Source organism: Daktulosphaira vitifoliae, unplaced genomic scaffold (genome assembly GCF_025091365.1).
Source record: "Daktulosphaira vitifoliae isolate Bord-2020 unplaced genomic scaffold, ASM2509136v1 Scaffold_1, whole genome shotgun sequence".
Taxonomy (NCBI): Eukaryota; Metazoa; Arthropoda; class Insecta; order Hemiptera; family Phylloxeridae; genus Daktulosphaira; species Daktulosphaira vitifoliae.
The window spans coordinates 37000622-37019340 of record NW_026099572.1 but is presented as its reverse complement, the minus strand read 5'-3'; the positions used below and the strand labels follow the sequence as shown (position 1 = coordinate 37019340).

The 18719-nt window shown below is 24.3% G+C and overlaps 2 protein-coding genes across 2 annotated transcripts in view; one reads left to right on the top strand and one right to left on the bottom strand.

Moving 5' to 3' along the window:
- The first annotated feature begins 3575 nt into the window (after positions 1–3575).
- On the top strand, positions 3576–5900 carry LOC126904175 (uncharacterized). Its single transcript, XM_050682939.1, has 3 exons — positions 3576–3733; positions 3944–4270; positions 5343–5900. The coding sequence occupies exons 1-3, from the start codon at positions 3664–3666 to the stop codon at positions 5588–5590; spliced, it is 645 nt and encodes a 214-aa protein (XP_050538896.1). The 5' UTR covers positions 3576–3663; the 3' UTR covers positions 5591–5900.
- A 2977-nt stretch (positions 5901–8877) lies between these two features.
- LOC126904062 (uncharacterized) overlaps positions 8878–18719 on the bottom strand; it is a 28426-nt gene continuing 18584 nt past the window's right edge. Inside the window, exon 2 of the mRNA XM_050682713.1 lies at positions 8878–10004. Coding sequence (XP_050538670.1) covers positions 8914–10004 — 1091 coding nt within the window. The 3' untranslated portion in view covers positions 8878–8913. The remainder of the gene's footprint in view (positions 10005–18719) is intronic.

Genomic DNA, 18719 nt, shown 5'->3' with positions numbered 1-18719 from the left:
TCGAAAATTTATTTGAACTTCAATGTAAAGAATTGAAGTTAATTTGCATTTAATTAAAATTTTAACGATTAATTAAAAACTTATTTATTAATGTATTATTCATGGAAGTATCAAAATATTAACACATGTATATGTAGTTAGTATGTTGTCAACCTCATGTAATGCTCTACGTAGACGTACTACTTAAATGATATTATAAAATATAAAAATTCTATCGCCGTATTTTCCTTTATAAAAATTATATTTTTTTGTTCATTGTACAATGAAGGCATGCACAAGAATATATATATACCTTTTCATTCACCAGATGTAATCTGTGTGATACATACACTCTTATAATAATTTTATACAAAAAAAGGGTATTACCTCTCAGCAATTTAAACACAAGGAAAATAATATTGTACGTTAATTTGAACAAATATTTTATCATATGATATTTATTAGTTTTTACCAATTGGATAAACATTTATGGCTTTTAATAGAAACATTAAATATACCTAACTATTTTTCAATTCGAAATTATTTCAGTATTAAACATTTATATTAAAAAAAAATGTTTATATGAGTATCTTAAAATATACATTTGCCTTCCAAGTGCTCATAAAATTTTGTTTAATCCTTATAAGAGAATGGAAATAAGAGTTATAACTAAAAATGAAGACAGTTGAAGAGCTTGCTAATATAATAAAATAATCTATCAATTACTTGTGAATTATTTTTCTTAAAAGATAGTCGAGTTTTTTTGAAAATAATATGCTTGTTATTGAAAACCTACTGGTGATATGAATGTAGTATTGTCTTTTATTATGTTCTTTATAAGTAATCTTGGTCATTAGCTATTGATTTTTATAACTTTATATCAGAAGTGGAAAAAAATTACTAATAAGGAGCGATCAAGATTTTTTCTCACGAGTAAACGATTGTTCCGCAGAAATAATAAGATATTCAATACTTGATGTATATAATTAATACAATGCAAAGCACGTTTTATTAATGCTATTTTATCCTCTATACATCAAGCGGTTACATTGTTAAAAAAATATTGCATCTGTGTGTGCCATGAAAATTTTCTTAACAATGAAATTGGCAGCTAAACCTAAACACTATGTGTATTTACCTTACCGCCATCGTCTATGACGTAATTGACACTGAAATAATCGTCTACATAATGTATCGATGACGAGAAGTACTGGAACTCCAGCAAGTCTAAGTGATCGGTTCTTCAAGTATAATATATGAATTATACATGATATAAAGTACTTTAATATTATAAATGAATAAAATTGTTATGATTTTTTTTTAATGACAGTACAGTATGCATTCTAACTGTCCACAATGATATACAATAAATATTGACAGCGTTATGTTTATTTGAGTTATTCAATTGTGTCTATTTTTTATATAATAGCAATACACATATATACGTATCGTAGATCGCTAATTTTATGAGTAAATTATTCGATACATATTTTATAATTCATAATTTTTGAGGTCAATAACTTTCTTGGATGACTTCCAGAATTTATATACAAAATGTCGGGCTATAACCAATTTGTCACAAATTTGTTATAAAAAAATTTCCACTTCATTTATTTACATATTTTTGTAATACAAAAAACGTTTTAATACTTCAAACACATTAAAATGGATCATACGAATTAGTTTTATTGAATTAAAGTTGAACAACTTTAAATAAGTAAATGTCATTTATACAGCTGAAATACTTATTATTAGATAAATACCCCGGAACAAAAATAATAACTCTGAGAAAATATATTATTTTGGGTTTAAAGGGAGTAATAAAAAAAAGGTTTTATATTTATCTCGCTAGAACAAAACACTAATTACCCCTTTATTTATTTCTATTAAAAATATCTACTTTTTTAAATCAATACTCTAAAAGCTATGAATTACTTTTCTATATTAAATATAATTATATACTAACTATGGCATTATATAAATTCTAAATTAAGTATAGTTAGCAAACTGCCTTTACAGAATTAGGTAACAATTATTCACGAATAAGTCAATAACATTAAGTAAATATCAAACTATTCCTCAGAAATAAAAAAAAAATTCTGTTTCTATTATTATAAAGAGTAATTTGTCTTCTTGTTATTGTAAATAACTTTTATTAAAAAATATAATTAATTTATTAATTATACATAAATATTATGATGTTGTCCTCCTAACACATTATCTCGGGGTTGATTCTTATAAAACTTCTAATAAAAAAAAATAATATTCATAAAATATAAATGCCGAGAAAATATAATTACGATGTATTAAAAGCTAAATAAAAAAATAAACTTAACATAAAATTAAGCACTTATAAAAATGATTTAATGATGCTCCTTGAAATAATATTTGAATTCAAAAACGAATCAAGTTTTAATAGCTAATAATGTTATTAATATAAAACTAGAAATAATCAAATCTGTGATTATTTTCTAAAACTTGTAATGTTAATTTTAGCAGTTTTTTAGTAGAGAAATAAAAAAAAACCAAAAAAGTTGACCAAGAATTTTATATGAAAATGATTTAAAAATAAAGTACTTTTTAAATATTATTTTTAATGGCTTATATGAAATAATATAAGAATTTATATTATGTTAATATCATACTTAGCTTGTAAAGAATATTGTTTATATTATTTAAAAATAATAGCTCAAGATTTTAATAATATTGTGTGTTTTTACTTTTTGTTATTGAAAATTAGTTCATTTTTATAGTAAGTATGTTTGGCTATATAAAAATAATACATATATTATCTACCAATTAAAATTTTTCAGTCGAGAATTTACTAAAGAAAGTAAATACTACTTTTTAATTAGATTATATAATTGTAAATAGTTTTTTATTCTTAAAAATTTCTTTTTTGATATTCTCTGAAGAAAATAACAAATTTTACATTTCAATAGTGTCTGACAAAAATAAAAATATTCGAAGTGCAAAATAAAACAAGCTTCTCAATTAAATTTCATTACTAAGCATAAACAGAAATATATTTTTCTAAAAAATGATAAAAATCTCAACAAATTATTTTTGAGATATATACCGAAAATTCGTTTATTTTAATTCCGTAAAAACAGTCTGATATGTGTATATAATAAATAGTTACATGTTTCCATGTTTAAATTTACACAAAAAAGGATATCGACCCAAGTTAATGATAAACAATTTTCAATCATAACTAATATTTTCTGTGACTATAAAAAATGAATTAAAATTTATTTCACTTGATCCTATATATTTTTTTTTCATGTGTCGTTTGAATAATAATAAGATTTTTTTTATTAAACATTATAAGTGAATTGAATACTAAAACACCCAAAATTATAATTTAATTAATAAACTAGTAGATAGATAATTAAAATTTACAAATTAATTTTTTTGGCAACAAAATATAGGCAGAGTATTTGGACGCATAAATTCATACCATGACTCATTTTACCAATAACTTATCGTTGTAGTCTTAGTAGTCGTTAAGAAAAAAATTTGCACTTCCCAGGATTTTGGTCTGTTTAAATTTCAAAACACGTAATATTAAAAATCACGTTGACCCCACCCCATAAACTACGGAGCACCAAGACACCTATATCTATGGTACCCTTGTCCAGCAACCGTTCTATTCCATCTTCATAATTTACTAAGGAACAAACAATGGCTTGCCTTATGATTGTTGTAGCTTTCGTAGCTGTTCAATTAGCGTCAGCTTTTGTCCTACCAGAAGGTAAGTTTTTGAATTTCTGTTAGAATTACAATTTTTTTTTTTAATGTTTTAATTTAATTTTTCAAGCGTTATACATTTTTTTATATATTTGTATAACATTTTTTAAATTAATTTTTGTTTAAAATGATTGTTATATTTAAAAATTAGTAATGAATTTACTAATAATAGCATTATACATTTTTATATCGGCTAATATTTTTTTAAATTAAGGTCAAGTTATGGTCGTAAGAATGAAACGGAATCCTTCGCCAATGCGTACATTTTCATTCAGTGGATTTAATCCTAATGGTGAAATGGCAGCATTTACTGGAGCAGCCGAATATCCAATGTTTTCTAACTATGGTCCACCATCTCCTTATTATCCTCCAAAGGAATACGGATCACCTACGGCACAAGACTCTTATGGACCACCACCTTCTGGCGTTGGTAATGAGCACAAAAACAATCCACAAATCCCCGAGTATGATTTAAAGCCAAGTTCTACTGATACTAAAGGATCTAATAATGACGAACACGAAGACCAAAAACAACCTAAAGGTAAAAACGATTTTGATTAAATAATATTACACCTAAAGGGACGATGTGGCTGAGTCGGTAACGCGACAGTTCCTCATGCATATGAGTTCGATAATTCTCGGGCAACTTTGTTTGCTGAGTGGGAAACAAGTTCAATAGCTAAAATAGTCATCCCTTTTCTCTGGCGACCGACTAACCAACCGTCTCGGGTAATAAATGGTTTAAAAACATCCTCTATGGGAATGTTGGAATGGCTTTTAATCGTAAAAAATGAATCATATAATACATTTAGCAGTAGTGAATTATTAAATATTTTAAAAACAAAATGAATTTTTGTATAAAATAAATTAGTTGTATAAATTTAAAAAAACTGGTTTTTATCTTTATATATTTCTATCTAAAAAATTGTTAAATCTTACAAAATTATCACTTAAATTACAATTTAAATTACCTTTAATTTTAACATTTTTTTAGGTAAAATATTTGACTTAAGAAAATTCTTATTAAAAAAAGATCAAAACTACAGTTAAGAGACTAATGTTTAAAATTTAATTTATATTTGAAAATATGATTTAATTGAAGTTACAAATTGAAGCATGTTTTGCTTAAATTATAGTTTTGAATAATATGTTATTCTAAATTTGTCTCGCCTTTATTAAAAATACATCAGTATCATTATATTCAGTTTATTGAGCATAAATGCATTATTTTATTATGAACCGTAACACCCTTGACTTAAGTAATAAAAAAAAAAAAGACAATAACCTTCGACCATTAAAAAATAAAAAAATAAGAATTAAATGACATTCAAATTACCGCAGTAGGTAAATATGTTATTGAATACTATTTTATGTTATACCATTAAACTAAATGATTTAAACTTAAAATATCGTAGGAATATATTAAAACTAAAGTTATTTTTAACCTGCAGTCATGTTATATCATAAAAAATATTTTATAGTATAATATTTATCTAAACAAATGTAAAGTAGCAACGGAGTCAATGAGTGTATTCGATATTTGATCATGGATCAATGTACCTAACAAGATTTGTTTAAATGATTTATATGTACATTAAAATGTATTTTGTTAGTTCGAGGTGAAGGTTCCAGTAGTAACGCAGAAGCTTCATTTAATGCTTGGTTCCCAATAATGTTCGGCGTATTTCCAAACGGTAATGGTCAGTCAACAAATAGCAGAGACAGTCATGAACAGAGCAATGGCGGTTTTGAAAGATTAGGAGGCACCACAGTTATTGCAAATAGCGTTAGTAATGGAAGAAATGGAGTAGCAACAAGTCACGCTATTTCTTATGGTAATCCAAGATCACACAAGAAATGATCTCTTTATTTGATATCACCCGGTAATTCGTTAAATATAGAGAATTATATAAGACATTAAGATTTTAATACCAAAAATCAACTGAGCAGCTATTACATTGGTTATTTTATTTTTATTTTTAAATTAAATTGAAAAACATTTATAAATACATTATAAACTAAACACACTTAAAATAGATGATTAAGTGTATGTTTGTGAAATTTAATTTTTAAATTTAGTATTTAGTAGTATAAACATTTTAATGACATTATTATTTTGTGATTTAGAATACATGCATTTTTTAAAATATATTCTACTTTTTCATACCATATTTAACAGTACAATATATTATAAATGATCATAAGTTAAAAATCAAAATAGAAAAATTATAATAATAATCAATAATAATTGATGAATAGCTTATAACTTGCTATTTCTGAAAAATGTTTAGCCATCACAACATATAATATTATACGCCTTACACATGTAATTAGTTTATCTGAATAATAATGAAATCGCGACGTTTTGATCAGTAATCAATTATCCTTTGTCTAAGGGAACATACACGCAGATGATTACATTAAATTGGTATGGCTTCTTCTTCGTTTGTTCTTTGGTGCAATATTCAAAGGGTTTGACTCGATTACCGTTGGTCGGCTTTTAACGTCCAGCCTTTAATTCTTCTATCATAAGTTCTAAGTAATGGAATACACTATATATATATATATATATATGATATATAACTAATATTCACAATGCTGATAAATGTTTTTGACTTACTTTAGATAAAGATAAAAGCACTCGTATGTTTCCAGCAATATACATCTTCACTTAAAAATCATCTTTCTTTCTTCATTTAAAAGTGACTACTCTCACGCTGAATAAAAATAAAACGTGCTATATTATTAAGTATAAGTGTTCAAAACCTTTGAGCTTAAAACGACGTCAATATATTTATAAGTCTTTCTTAGACGTCAAACGTCGAATCAACTAATAAAAATAATCCTCTTTAATGGGTATACTTGATACAGTTTTTATACTACATTAAAATATGGTTAAAGGAAAAAACAGTTACTGCCATCCCTATTGAAGTAACTAAGCTTAGTAATATTATATATAATGCTCCGCGAGTACTGCTACCTTTAAAAAGAATTATTATTTTTGACTGGCTTCGTTGTGGCTTATAAGAAATGTTTGTAACGTCCAATAATGATCCACGGTCGTTTATATGTCTTTGTCGACTTAAGTTCTTGTCATGAAAAAAGAAAAGTCTCGGGTAGATATAAGAAAAACTCAGTATCATCTTTAAATTATATTGAGTAAAAAATGCAGGCGGACATTAATGAAATTTAAACGACATTCTTCATCATCAACCCCATCTTTTAGTAATCCTCCTTTATAATTGATCCCTTCGGCGCCTCGCCCGCCGTTTAAATCTTTTACTTGTTAATATTTTCCACCGTTTTCTACTACAAAAGCACTACACACCCACGTCTCTTTTCTTATTTTCTCCACCCCATCATACCTTGGTCGCATTCATAATTAGGAGCACGTGACTCTACCTTCCCGTTTTCTTATAGTTACCACGATGATGGCAGATCATAATTTAAAAAGGTCTTGAGGCTTAAAAGGACTCGATCTGTCTATTAACAGCACACCTTTTATAGGTATATATGTGTGTGTGTGTGTCTTTCTTCATTGACGGAGCTTATAGTAAGGAGGGGATACTGATGGAATCGTCTCAAAAGTTAAAAGAGCTTGTGATGCTTTTGTGTTCTTAATGCAAGGCCAATGTTATTTTATGCTTACTTGAAAAATCAAGACGACTTATTATTATTATGATTATATTTATATAAAGAAAAAGAATCTTACAAGCAGTGATAAATTGACTTAATGTAGTCACAAAAAGTGTTTATTTACAGAACATTCAAATAAATGTGGCTTAAGGTATTTATACGACAGAAAATAAAATATATTAAAGTGTTTATGTTTTTATGTAGTAAATTGATGATAAAGAAATAAATCATCATTAAGATTTGATATACAATTATATTGCATCTAAAAAAGGTATGCATAGTGCTGATAAAAATGATATCGTTACCAAAGTATATATTGTATGATAAAAAATAAACAATGTCAAATAGACAAATTAAAACTATAAGAAAAATTAGATACATTCCTCTCATTCAAAAACAATACTGCTTTATGTCTATGACAAAAAAATGTTTATATAAAAATAAAACGAATATAATGAAAACTATCGCTTTATAAACGCTCTTTTAGAATTATAGTATTAAGAGTATTTTTACATTTAATATTAAAATACATTAATTTCAGTTAAGAAGTTTCTAATACATTTTTAATATTTATATTAAAAATGTATTTCAAACATGCATTTCTAATCACGCAAAAATGTCTAATTAAAGTTTTGTAGTCTTAAAACTGTAATAGACTCAATATGAATTATAAAACTAAAATTTTAATTTAAGCAGTTTCTTAAAAATCTAAAAATACAAAATACATGTAAAATTCGATTTAATGACCGTTAAAAGGAAAATTAGATTTATGTTTTCTTACGTGTTCATGTATTGTTCAACATTTATAAAATATATACATATTATATTTAAATAAAAATAAAATAATGAATATTTTGAAAAGCGATGTATTAGTTTAAAATACAACCTTCTTAATTAGTAAAATTAAATTTAAAAATAGTAATTAAAAATTAAAATTAAATAAAAATATTAATTTAAATTAATAAATAATTAACTAAAAATACCACAAAAAATACTAAGAAATTGCGGATACGTATTTCGGGAACAATGTTACCATCATCAAGGCAAAAGAAATGTTTAAAAATAAGAAAACAACAATTTAATTAATTGGGATCTTGACTTACAGCAAATTCATTATTAAATTTATGTACAGGCACAATGTGATAATATTACTTAGTGCTAACATTCCTAGTTGATAAGGTCAATAGGATTATATAAGGGTAACATTGTTCCCAAAATATGTATCCGCGATTTCTTAGTCATTTTTTGAGGGTTATTGATTTGAATATTTTCAATATAATTTTGATTAAAAATTATATTAACCACAAGTGATAAATTTTTATTATCAAATTATAGTGAAACTATATAATATTAACATATAAGCACTTTTTTTGCGTTAAAAATATTTTTATTTATAACTAATAAATAACAAAAATATATATTACTACGAATTGTGATATAGAAAATAAGTATTACAAAAAAAGAATTTTTTCATCTAGATTTTTAAATTAATTTTATTATATTAAAAAAACATATTCACATAAAACCACCTAACATTTTCAATAACAATTAAAACAATTTATATTGACTTATTTCATCAATATAATTGACGAAAGATCGAATTACATTAAAATCAATTCCATCGAAAAATATTTTAAGTTGATTGATAAATTCTTCTGTGTTCTCAATACTAAATACTTCAACTGTTTTAGTTGATTTAATGTCGTGATTTATTAAACGTCGTTGATCGTTTGCATTTAATGTAAACTGCTCTTTACCATTCAATTTTAAAGGTTTATTAGCATTACATTCTAAATCAATACAAAGTTTGTATAAAAATTTATCTGATAGATTGAATAATTTCATTACAAAAGTATTATGATAGAAAGCAACATTATCTAAGTCAACTAAATTTCCAATCTTTGGAAATTCTCGGGCAAAGTCCTCAATTTCTGATTTAATGATGGAAATATATGAAACGTTATCGGATTGCAACAAACTTACAAATTCTTCAAGTATTTCTATCCATCGTATAACATAAGCTTCAATATACTCAACTTTTTGTTGCATCAGATACATAAAATGCTTAAGGGTCAACCTCAACATGATAATTTGTAATAAATCAAAAATGGATGTATAGTACACTTTAAATGGTAAAAGATGATCATTATACCAAGTAAGTTCATGTGGTTTATAGTAGTAATCTATGAGTTTTGAATCAGAATTTCCCCACATTACTTGAACGTTATAAGTATACTGCAGAATATGAATTGCTTTTGAATGAATTCCTAATTTTTTTAATATTATATTATATCTATTAAATTTGTCTATATATTCCACTTTAAGATTATTATTAATATAGTACTTGAAAAACAAGCTTTCCATTTTAAAACAATTATTTTTAATTAATTGAAAGTAACTACCCAATCGAAGTGAATTTTCAAAATTCTCATCGTATTTCATGTTATAAATATTTTCCTCTGGACAATTGTTATTAATGATTTCTTGTTTATACTTACTTGCAATATAATAACAGGTTTTTAATATGTTTTCATGTGTTGAGGAATTCATTGTCACTTTAGGTATCTTAGGATGATTTACATAAATACGAACAGTTTTCGTATAAGCATTTAATAGCCACAAAGGACCAATTTCGATACCTTTAATACCATATATTGAATTTAATTGTTGACTAACAATATCAGCATATTTTGATGAAGTGTTGACAGCATTAACCAGATCTGAATCTTTAGTGCACTTTTTTATGTTTGATATAGCTATTGTTAGATGATACAACCCACTGAATAAGTATGAACATTTTAAATATTGAAGATTGTCAACGGGCTCTACATCATACGGATAACCAGTCTCAATTGTATAAGTCAATTTAATTGGATTAGCAATGAATGAAATAAAGAAAATGATGTTAAAAAGTGTGTGCATTATCTTTATTCAATTATTTACGGCAAAAGTAATATTCTAATAATATCTTAAACTAAGCAGTATAGACTATGTTAAAAACACAATTTACAAGTTAATATATCAAATAATACATTTTTTATACAAATAATGTTTTACAAAAATTGCTATACGTCGATTAAATTCTCGAATTTACTTATAAATCATCCAACTATTTTTTAACGGGATTTTCGTTTTACATAAATACATATTTGTATACAGATTGTTACATTGAAACAGGTATCAGACCATTCTTTCAATCTAAGATTAAACAATATATTTATGACATGAAGAGTTTTATATTACACTCTGTTCTGACTTATCATAATGAGTTAATTTAAAAGTACACAAAATATGAAATTGATTTAGTATTACAAATTAATAGATTTTAATTTTTCTAATGTTTTTAATGTATTTTAATAAATAACAGAATCATTAAATAATATGTCAGTAGTTATATTTGTGGTTAATTAACTTTTAAAAATGTTCCAGAATTCCTCCGAGCTTTAAACATCTGCCATATTAAAGCTTTGATAAATTCTATAATTTAAAAAGTATAATTTATCCGGATACTTTAATTTTATGAGCAAATGGCCAAAGATATTGAACGAAAAATGTAATTTTTAAATAAAAAATTACCGTTTATTGTGTTATTATTTGTTACTTAACTGTTATAACTTTTTTAAAAATGAACAAAACAAAAATTTTTTTAAATATAATTACCATAGCTAATTCTCTTTACATTTGATATAAATTATTTGAGAATATGATCTTTTATCTACCCACAGGTGAGGGATTCAAAATAGCAACTCTGTACAAAAATTGAATTTTATCTACTTAAAGTTTCAAAATGTTCTCAAAATACTCCGAGCTTCTAACATGTGTTAAAATAAAGGGTATGTTATGTACTATATGTTAAAAAAAAAATAAGGCCCAACGTTTAATTTTCTATGTGGAATTGGTTGCCGTAATTAAAAAACGTACTATGTTTGTATATAATTTTTGATTTTATTTTTTCAACTTTAAATTACTATATTTTTTTGAAAAATATTTTGATCTATACAATTTTTTTTATAAATATTTATGCTTACCCCTTTCATCCAACATTCTTTCTTATTTAAATCGGACTATTTAACTTTATACAGGAAATTATTCAAAACTTGAATCATATAATATATGGTTGTATATTATATAATAAGTAGAAATTTTTTAATTTTTGAAAATGCTCCAAGCTTCTAATATATGTTAAATTAAAGTTTGCGTTACATATTATATTTTCAAAAACAATCTGCTGCGATAACTTGTCTACTATATGTAAACGGACTACGTGTGTAAACAAAAAATATTTGTGTGGTAAAATTTTACCCTTTTTTGTATTTTTATAATATTTTACATTAATATTCTTTTTATCAATTATTTATGCCTATATTTTAGGTCAAACAGTCATATAGGATTGGAGGTAAGTACCTCTATTTAACCCCCTTTTTACAAAAAAATAATAATTACAATAAAAAATATTTAAGCATTAGTTATAAATATTTCAGGGAGAATTTTTTGTAGCTATCAGTTTTTACTTAAACTGTCATAATTTTTTGAAAAATGTATGTATTAATACAATTTTGTTTATATAATTACATTATACATGTTCTAGTACAGGGAGCGTTAAAACTTGAAACATTCTTATAACAAGTAGAATTTTTTTAACTTATCTTTTGAATAGCTTATAGTTCTCCTGCATTTTTTGATAATATATTAAATAATAGCTAGACATATATTATCTACTTTAATTTTTGTTTTCAATTATTAATGCCTTTACTTTAGGTTAATCATTATAGTCATATAAGAAGTGAAGGCATGTAGTCACATTAAAACCCCTCTTTTACAAAAAATAAAATAAAATTTTAGTGTTAATTTTAAATATTTTCTTCGGGGGGATTTTTTGCAGCTTTTAATGTGTATTCCATAAGTATATTAAGATGATGGGGGTTTCCCTCTCGAAAAAAATATATTTTTGCTACTAATGGTTTATGATAAATTATAATTTTAATTTAATAATTGAAATTATAATATACAAGGATCATATAATTGAACTTTATTTTATTTTTATTTTTAGCTTGGATGTGAAGCTGAAAACGTATTAATTTTACTAAGATTTGTTTTTTTTTCAATGTATAGATTGTCGTATAAGGTTTGATATAATAACTTTCAACTACAAAGTTGAATAATCTTACTATGTTATTTTTGAATTTTTTATCTCTGTTGACTAACAGTCTATAATCTCACATAGCAATTTTTATGCATTAATATCCTTACAAAATATATTTTTAAATATTTATAAGCAAATATTGTGACCATATCTCATTAATTATATCTAATTATTGTCTTGTGAAACTTAAAACCCTAAACATTTTTTTTATTATAGTTGAATATATTTTTATATTAGCAATAATACAAGTCAATTTCTAACTTAGTATCAAAAATCTGTTAGCAAAAATATCACTTTTTTATAAGATACAACTCTGTTTTATTATATAATATAGTTTTATTTAATGAATTCATTGGGTAAGAGAATCGCTAATAATAATTAAACCGTTCGACATTTATAATTTATAAACTTTCATAAAAATTAACTTAAAATTATCAAAAAAATACGTTAAAAATGTCATATAGAATTAAAACTTTGCACAAATTATTTTTATAACAAAAAAATCAATAAAAATTTGATAAAAAAGTTATTTTTTAATTATTTTATCATGTGTTTTTCATTTGAAAAAAATCTAATTTCATGCAAAAGTAAACCTGTTAAAACAATATGTGAATGATTTATCAGGAAAATTCGAGAATTTAATTATAGAATCAACAAAAAGATATTTTTAATATATTGAATTTTGATATAATTCACTTGTAAATTATGGTTTAAACATTGTAAAGTGTAATTCATAACAGAGTTAAAAGTTTAAAATATTATAATTAAAATAATTATTTTGTCGTAAGGAATCAAGTTATGATATTTTACACATTTTTTAAGGTCGGTTTCATTATTTCTTTCATTATTAATCTAGCTAAATTGGTTTATACAATAGAGACTGGTTATAACTATTATGTAGAACCCGTTGATAGTTCTCGATATTTGAAATGTTCATACTTATTCAGTGGATTGCATCATTTGACACTATCAATATTAAATATAGAAAGGTGTACGAATGATACAGATTTGGTTGATGCTGTCTACACTTTAACAAAATATGCTAATATTGTTAGTCAACAACTTAGTTTTATATATGGTGTAAAAGATATCAAAATTGGTCCTTTGTGGCTATTAAATGCTTATACAAATATTGTTGGTGTTTATGTAAGTCATCCTAAGATATCTAAAGTGACAATGAATTCCTCAACACACGAAAACATATTAAAAACCTGTTATTATATTGCAAGTAAGTATAAACAAGAAATCATTAATAACAAATGTCCAAAAGGAAGTATTTATTATATAAAATACGATGAGCATTTTAAAAATTCACTTAGATTGACTAGTTATTATCAATTAATTCAAAATAATTGTGTTTCAATGGGAGGTATGTCTGCCAGGAACCTTATAAATACTAATCTCACAATTAATCAAGACATTTTTAGTAAATATTATCTATTTTTGAGAAAATTTGGATTATATACAGGAAAAATTCATTATCTGCAGTATACTTATAACGTTCAAGTAATGTGGGGAAATTCTGATTCAAAACTCATAGATTACTACTATAAACCACATGAACTTACTTGGTATAATGATCATCTTTTACCATTTAAAGTGTACTATACATCCATTTTTGATTTATTACAAATTATCATGTTGAGGTTGACCCTTAAGCATTTTATGTATCTGATGCAACAAAAAGTTGAGTATATTGAAGCTTATGTTATACGATGGATAGAAATACTTGAAGAATTTGTAAGTTTGTTGCAATCCGATAACGTTTCATATATTTCCATCATTAAATCAGAAATTGAGGACTTTGCCCGAGAATTTCCAAAGATTGGAGATTTAGTTGACTTAGATAATGTTGCTTTCTATCATAATACTTTTGTAATAAAATTATTCAATCTATCAGATAAATTTTTATACAAACTTTGTATTGATTTAGAATGTAATGCTAATAAACCTTTAATATTGAATGGTAAAGAGCAGTTTACATTAAATGCAAACGATCAACGACGTTTAATAAATCACGAAATTAAATCAACTAAAACAGTTGAAGTATTTAGTATTGAGAATACAGAAGAATTTATCAATCAACTTAAAATACATTTTGATGGAATTGATTTTAATGTAATTCGATGTTTCGTCAATTATATTGATGAAATAAGTGAATACAAATTGTTTTAATTATTAAAGTTAAAGTTGTATAGATAAAATAATTAATGTTTTATTTAAAAAAAAAGTTTATTTGAAATTTTTTTCCTTTTGTCTTATATTGTGTGATTTATTAAGTATTCTACTCACAATTTTCCACTAAATAATGTTTTTCTTTTTTAAAGTTTAAATTAAAATTTTATTTTATTTTATAAACTATTGTTAGTATCGCGTATATTGCTAGAAAATAGTATTCCTTAGAATACTAAAAGATTTTAGACGTAACTTTTGAAATTATATAGGAACTTTTATAAATTTTTTAATTATTAAATTTAGAATCGTATAAATAAAACCCAGCACAGGGGGGTGGTCGCGTCACAGTGGTGACGTGGCATAGTTGGATCAAGTATAATAATATCTGTCAGTGATTAAAATCACTATAAAAAAAACGCTTCGATGCAAATCTTTAGATTCTGTTTAATTTTGAAAATTGGTGGCTTATTCCAAAAGCTACATAATTTGCTATTTCCTTATTAATATCCTGATTAAGATAAAGTATGTCGAATGAAAAAGGGATATAAATATTATTTCTCATAAAAAAATTGTGTTTATTCATACACTTTTCAATAAGTTATAGCATTATAAAGTTAAAAATGATAAAAAAAAATCTTCATTGTGAAGACAAAATAAAGTCCAAAATTTTTTTTTTCCATAATAAAGTACATTATATTAGCTTTAATTTAAGATATATATAAAAGTGTCAGACTTTCCGGAACACTTTAAAAACTTAAGTGTAAAAATAAATTTTTTGTGAAATAGTTGTCATTTTGAATCCCCCTTGTAGTCAGATAAAGTGTCAGATTAATAAAAAAATATACAAAATGGTAGATAAAAACATCAAGCATCTATAAAAAAACTATTAAATTGATATATTCTTTTTTAAAAAAGTTATGGCAATTATAAATAAAAAATTGAAAAACTGTCGAAAATTTGCAATTTTTTGGAGGTTTCCCCCATTTGCGGGGAATGAGGGAAATTTTTTCAATTTTTGAGGATAATGTCTTCGACTAGATCAGATTTTTTATCTTTTGACGTATCGTTGAACACTTTGACTTATGATATTATATATATTATATAATATGATATATTTATTATTTTGTTGATATTTTTTTTTTAATAATTAATACCTTTTTAGACTATGCTTGAAGCATATTTTTTATTATTTATCGCTAAAAAATAAATAAATATATTTTCCAAAATTTTAAAATAGCAACTGTTTTAACTATTATTTTACAAAAAATGTTGTTAGGTCTACAATAAATTTAGGAAAAGTACTCATTGAGTTGCAATCATTTTAATACATAAAATGGTTATGTAGCGCAAGTGATTAAAGTTTATACTGTTGTATATTTAAATGCATACACCTTGCGTATATATAACCACTTTACGTTTCAAAATACTAATAATTTATGCTCTAAAAATTCTTATTGACCCATGAACATTTTTGTGGAAAAAAAGCTTTAAAAAAATGACAATAAAAATATTTAAAAATAATTATTTTTATATTTTGTATTGTTAAAAGTAAATAAATAATAAAAATGCTTCATTGTAATTTAAATATCAGTATAGTTGAAAAACACGTTAAAAAAAACCTAATTAAAATAGGTTTTAAATCACGCAGGAATTTTCGAATACAGATAAATCAAGCAAAGTAAATTTTGTACACTTTCAAATTAAATTGTGCTCACTGAGGTAAGTCTGGACAGAGCGAGAAATATAAATATCTTAAAATCTAAATGTCATAAATAAAATGATTAATCGTAAATTGAAACTGCAGTCTAACACCTATGTTAGATGACATTTACTATTGGTTTTGTGTAGTTATAATGCATAATTATGCTAAGAAAAATACTTATTTTTTCTAAAATAATTGACTTTTATTTTGAGTTCATTGAATTACACAGTTGTTATGTACAGATTTTTAAACTATATTTCATGGAATATTCTTAAAAGTATGTAACATAATATACACCGTGATACTTTTAACGCTAGTCACTTAATTACTTTTAAAATACGAAGATTTTTAAACATTTTTTAGCTTCGATGCGAAGCTGAGAAGGTATTGGTTTTACTGTGATGTGTTTTTTTTTTTTGTGTCTGTTACTACTTTTTCTCAGCTCTTACCGAACCGATTTCAACACAATTTTTTTATGATAAATAATATTTTTTAATAATCCCTTTTTCATTCGACATACTTTATCTTAATCAGGATATTAATAAGGAACTAGCAGAAAATGTAGCTTTTGGAATAATACACCAATTTTTTAAAATTGAACACTATTTAAAGATTTGCATCGAAGCGTTTTTTTTTTTTATAGTGATTTTAATCATTGTCATATATCATTATACTTGATCCAACTATGCCATGTCACCAATGTGCTGCGACCGCCCTGTGCTGGGTTGTTTTTTTAATATTATGTTAGATACGTATCTCCATTTATTTGTTATACAAATATTTTTAGGTCTATCACTTCAATCAATATTGTAGGAGTGTAAATTTTATTCATTTAAATAGCAACATACATACAAATTGATTGATTTATCATAAACTATCTGATTACTCGCAAAATAAATTCAATAATGGAAAATTTTTTTGGTTTTTAGTTATAAATGTCTTTTTAGAATCATCCTATAAAATTCACAGTAGTGTCAACTTTATTTTGTCAAATGACACTATAAAAAATTTACTAGCCTTTTTAATATATAATGATGTAATTAAAATAATGATGGGTCGATAATAACTTTTAAAATAGTATTTCCGAAGTTAAAAACATTTTTATACCTTGGCGGGTGGAAGTTTACGGTCGGGAGATAACTGACGATAAAAATAGCTACACCCATTTTTTACTACCAGTCATAATTATAAATTGTTACTTTACTACATTTTTTTTTCTTGGCACATACAAAGTTTTAAATTTTTAAGCTCATTATTTTGTGTTGCACAATCGACTTTTTTTTTAATATCTAAAAAATTGAAAAAAAAAAATTGCAATATATAAATCCATGCTATTTCCCTTGATATATCTTGATATCAATCAACAGCGAGGAATATATTGAATATTCTATACATCGAAATTAACCGACATTTTGCCATTCTTTGTGTTACTAACGTTGGTGTGAATAAATTTTGTGCCAAAATCCAACTAGCGTCCACTACGACCATTAGCAGAACTCAGAGGGGCATGTTTTCTTTTCTTTTATAATTTACGTTGGCGATAGAAAAACAATTTTACTCTTTTCTTTTTATTTTTGATGTGTTTTAATTTTGTTTTAATCTCAGATTTTCTTAAAATTATATTAACTTTTATTATAGGTAAAATATTATTGATGATAATATTAATTTATAGTTCATTTTTCTGATGATGTAATATTTACATTGTAAATGTTTCCCGGTTTTTGGTTTAATACATTTTAAAGATTTTAACCTCGTTATAAAATGCATCACGTGCATTATATAATTTATATACATTTCATAAAATGATAATTATAATGTGATGTTTTACTGATATGATGTACATATAAATACTATTATTAGTACATTAATATATATTAATTTTGATATATAATGATGCGTTAATTTAATAAAGGATGAATATTATAATATAATGATGAACATTATAATTTATGTAATGTTCACCGTTTTGCGTTTTTGGTGAAACAATGACATAGATACAAATAAAATAAAACTAGACTAAATTTTTTTTGGTTTTTTTTTTGTAACTTTTTTTGGCTATTTCTTACAGTCTAAATAATATTAAAATTTAAATTTAAAATTACGTTTTCTTAAGAATTATAAAATTTGCTAATAAATACAATTATATAATTTATATAATTACCTAATATAATAAATTATTATAAAAATTGACTATATTTTATTAGTTTAATATTTTTAAGACTATTAATGTGTTATAAAAATAATTTAGCTTCGATGCGAAGCTGAGAAAGTATTAATTTTACTATGATGTGTTTTTTTTTTTTTTTTTTTTTTTTTTTTTTCCACTTTTTTTCA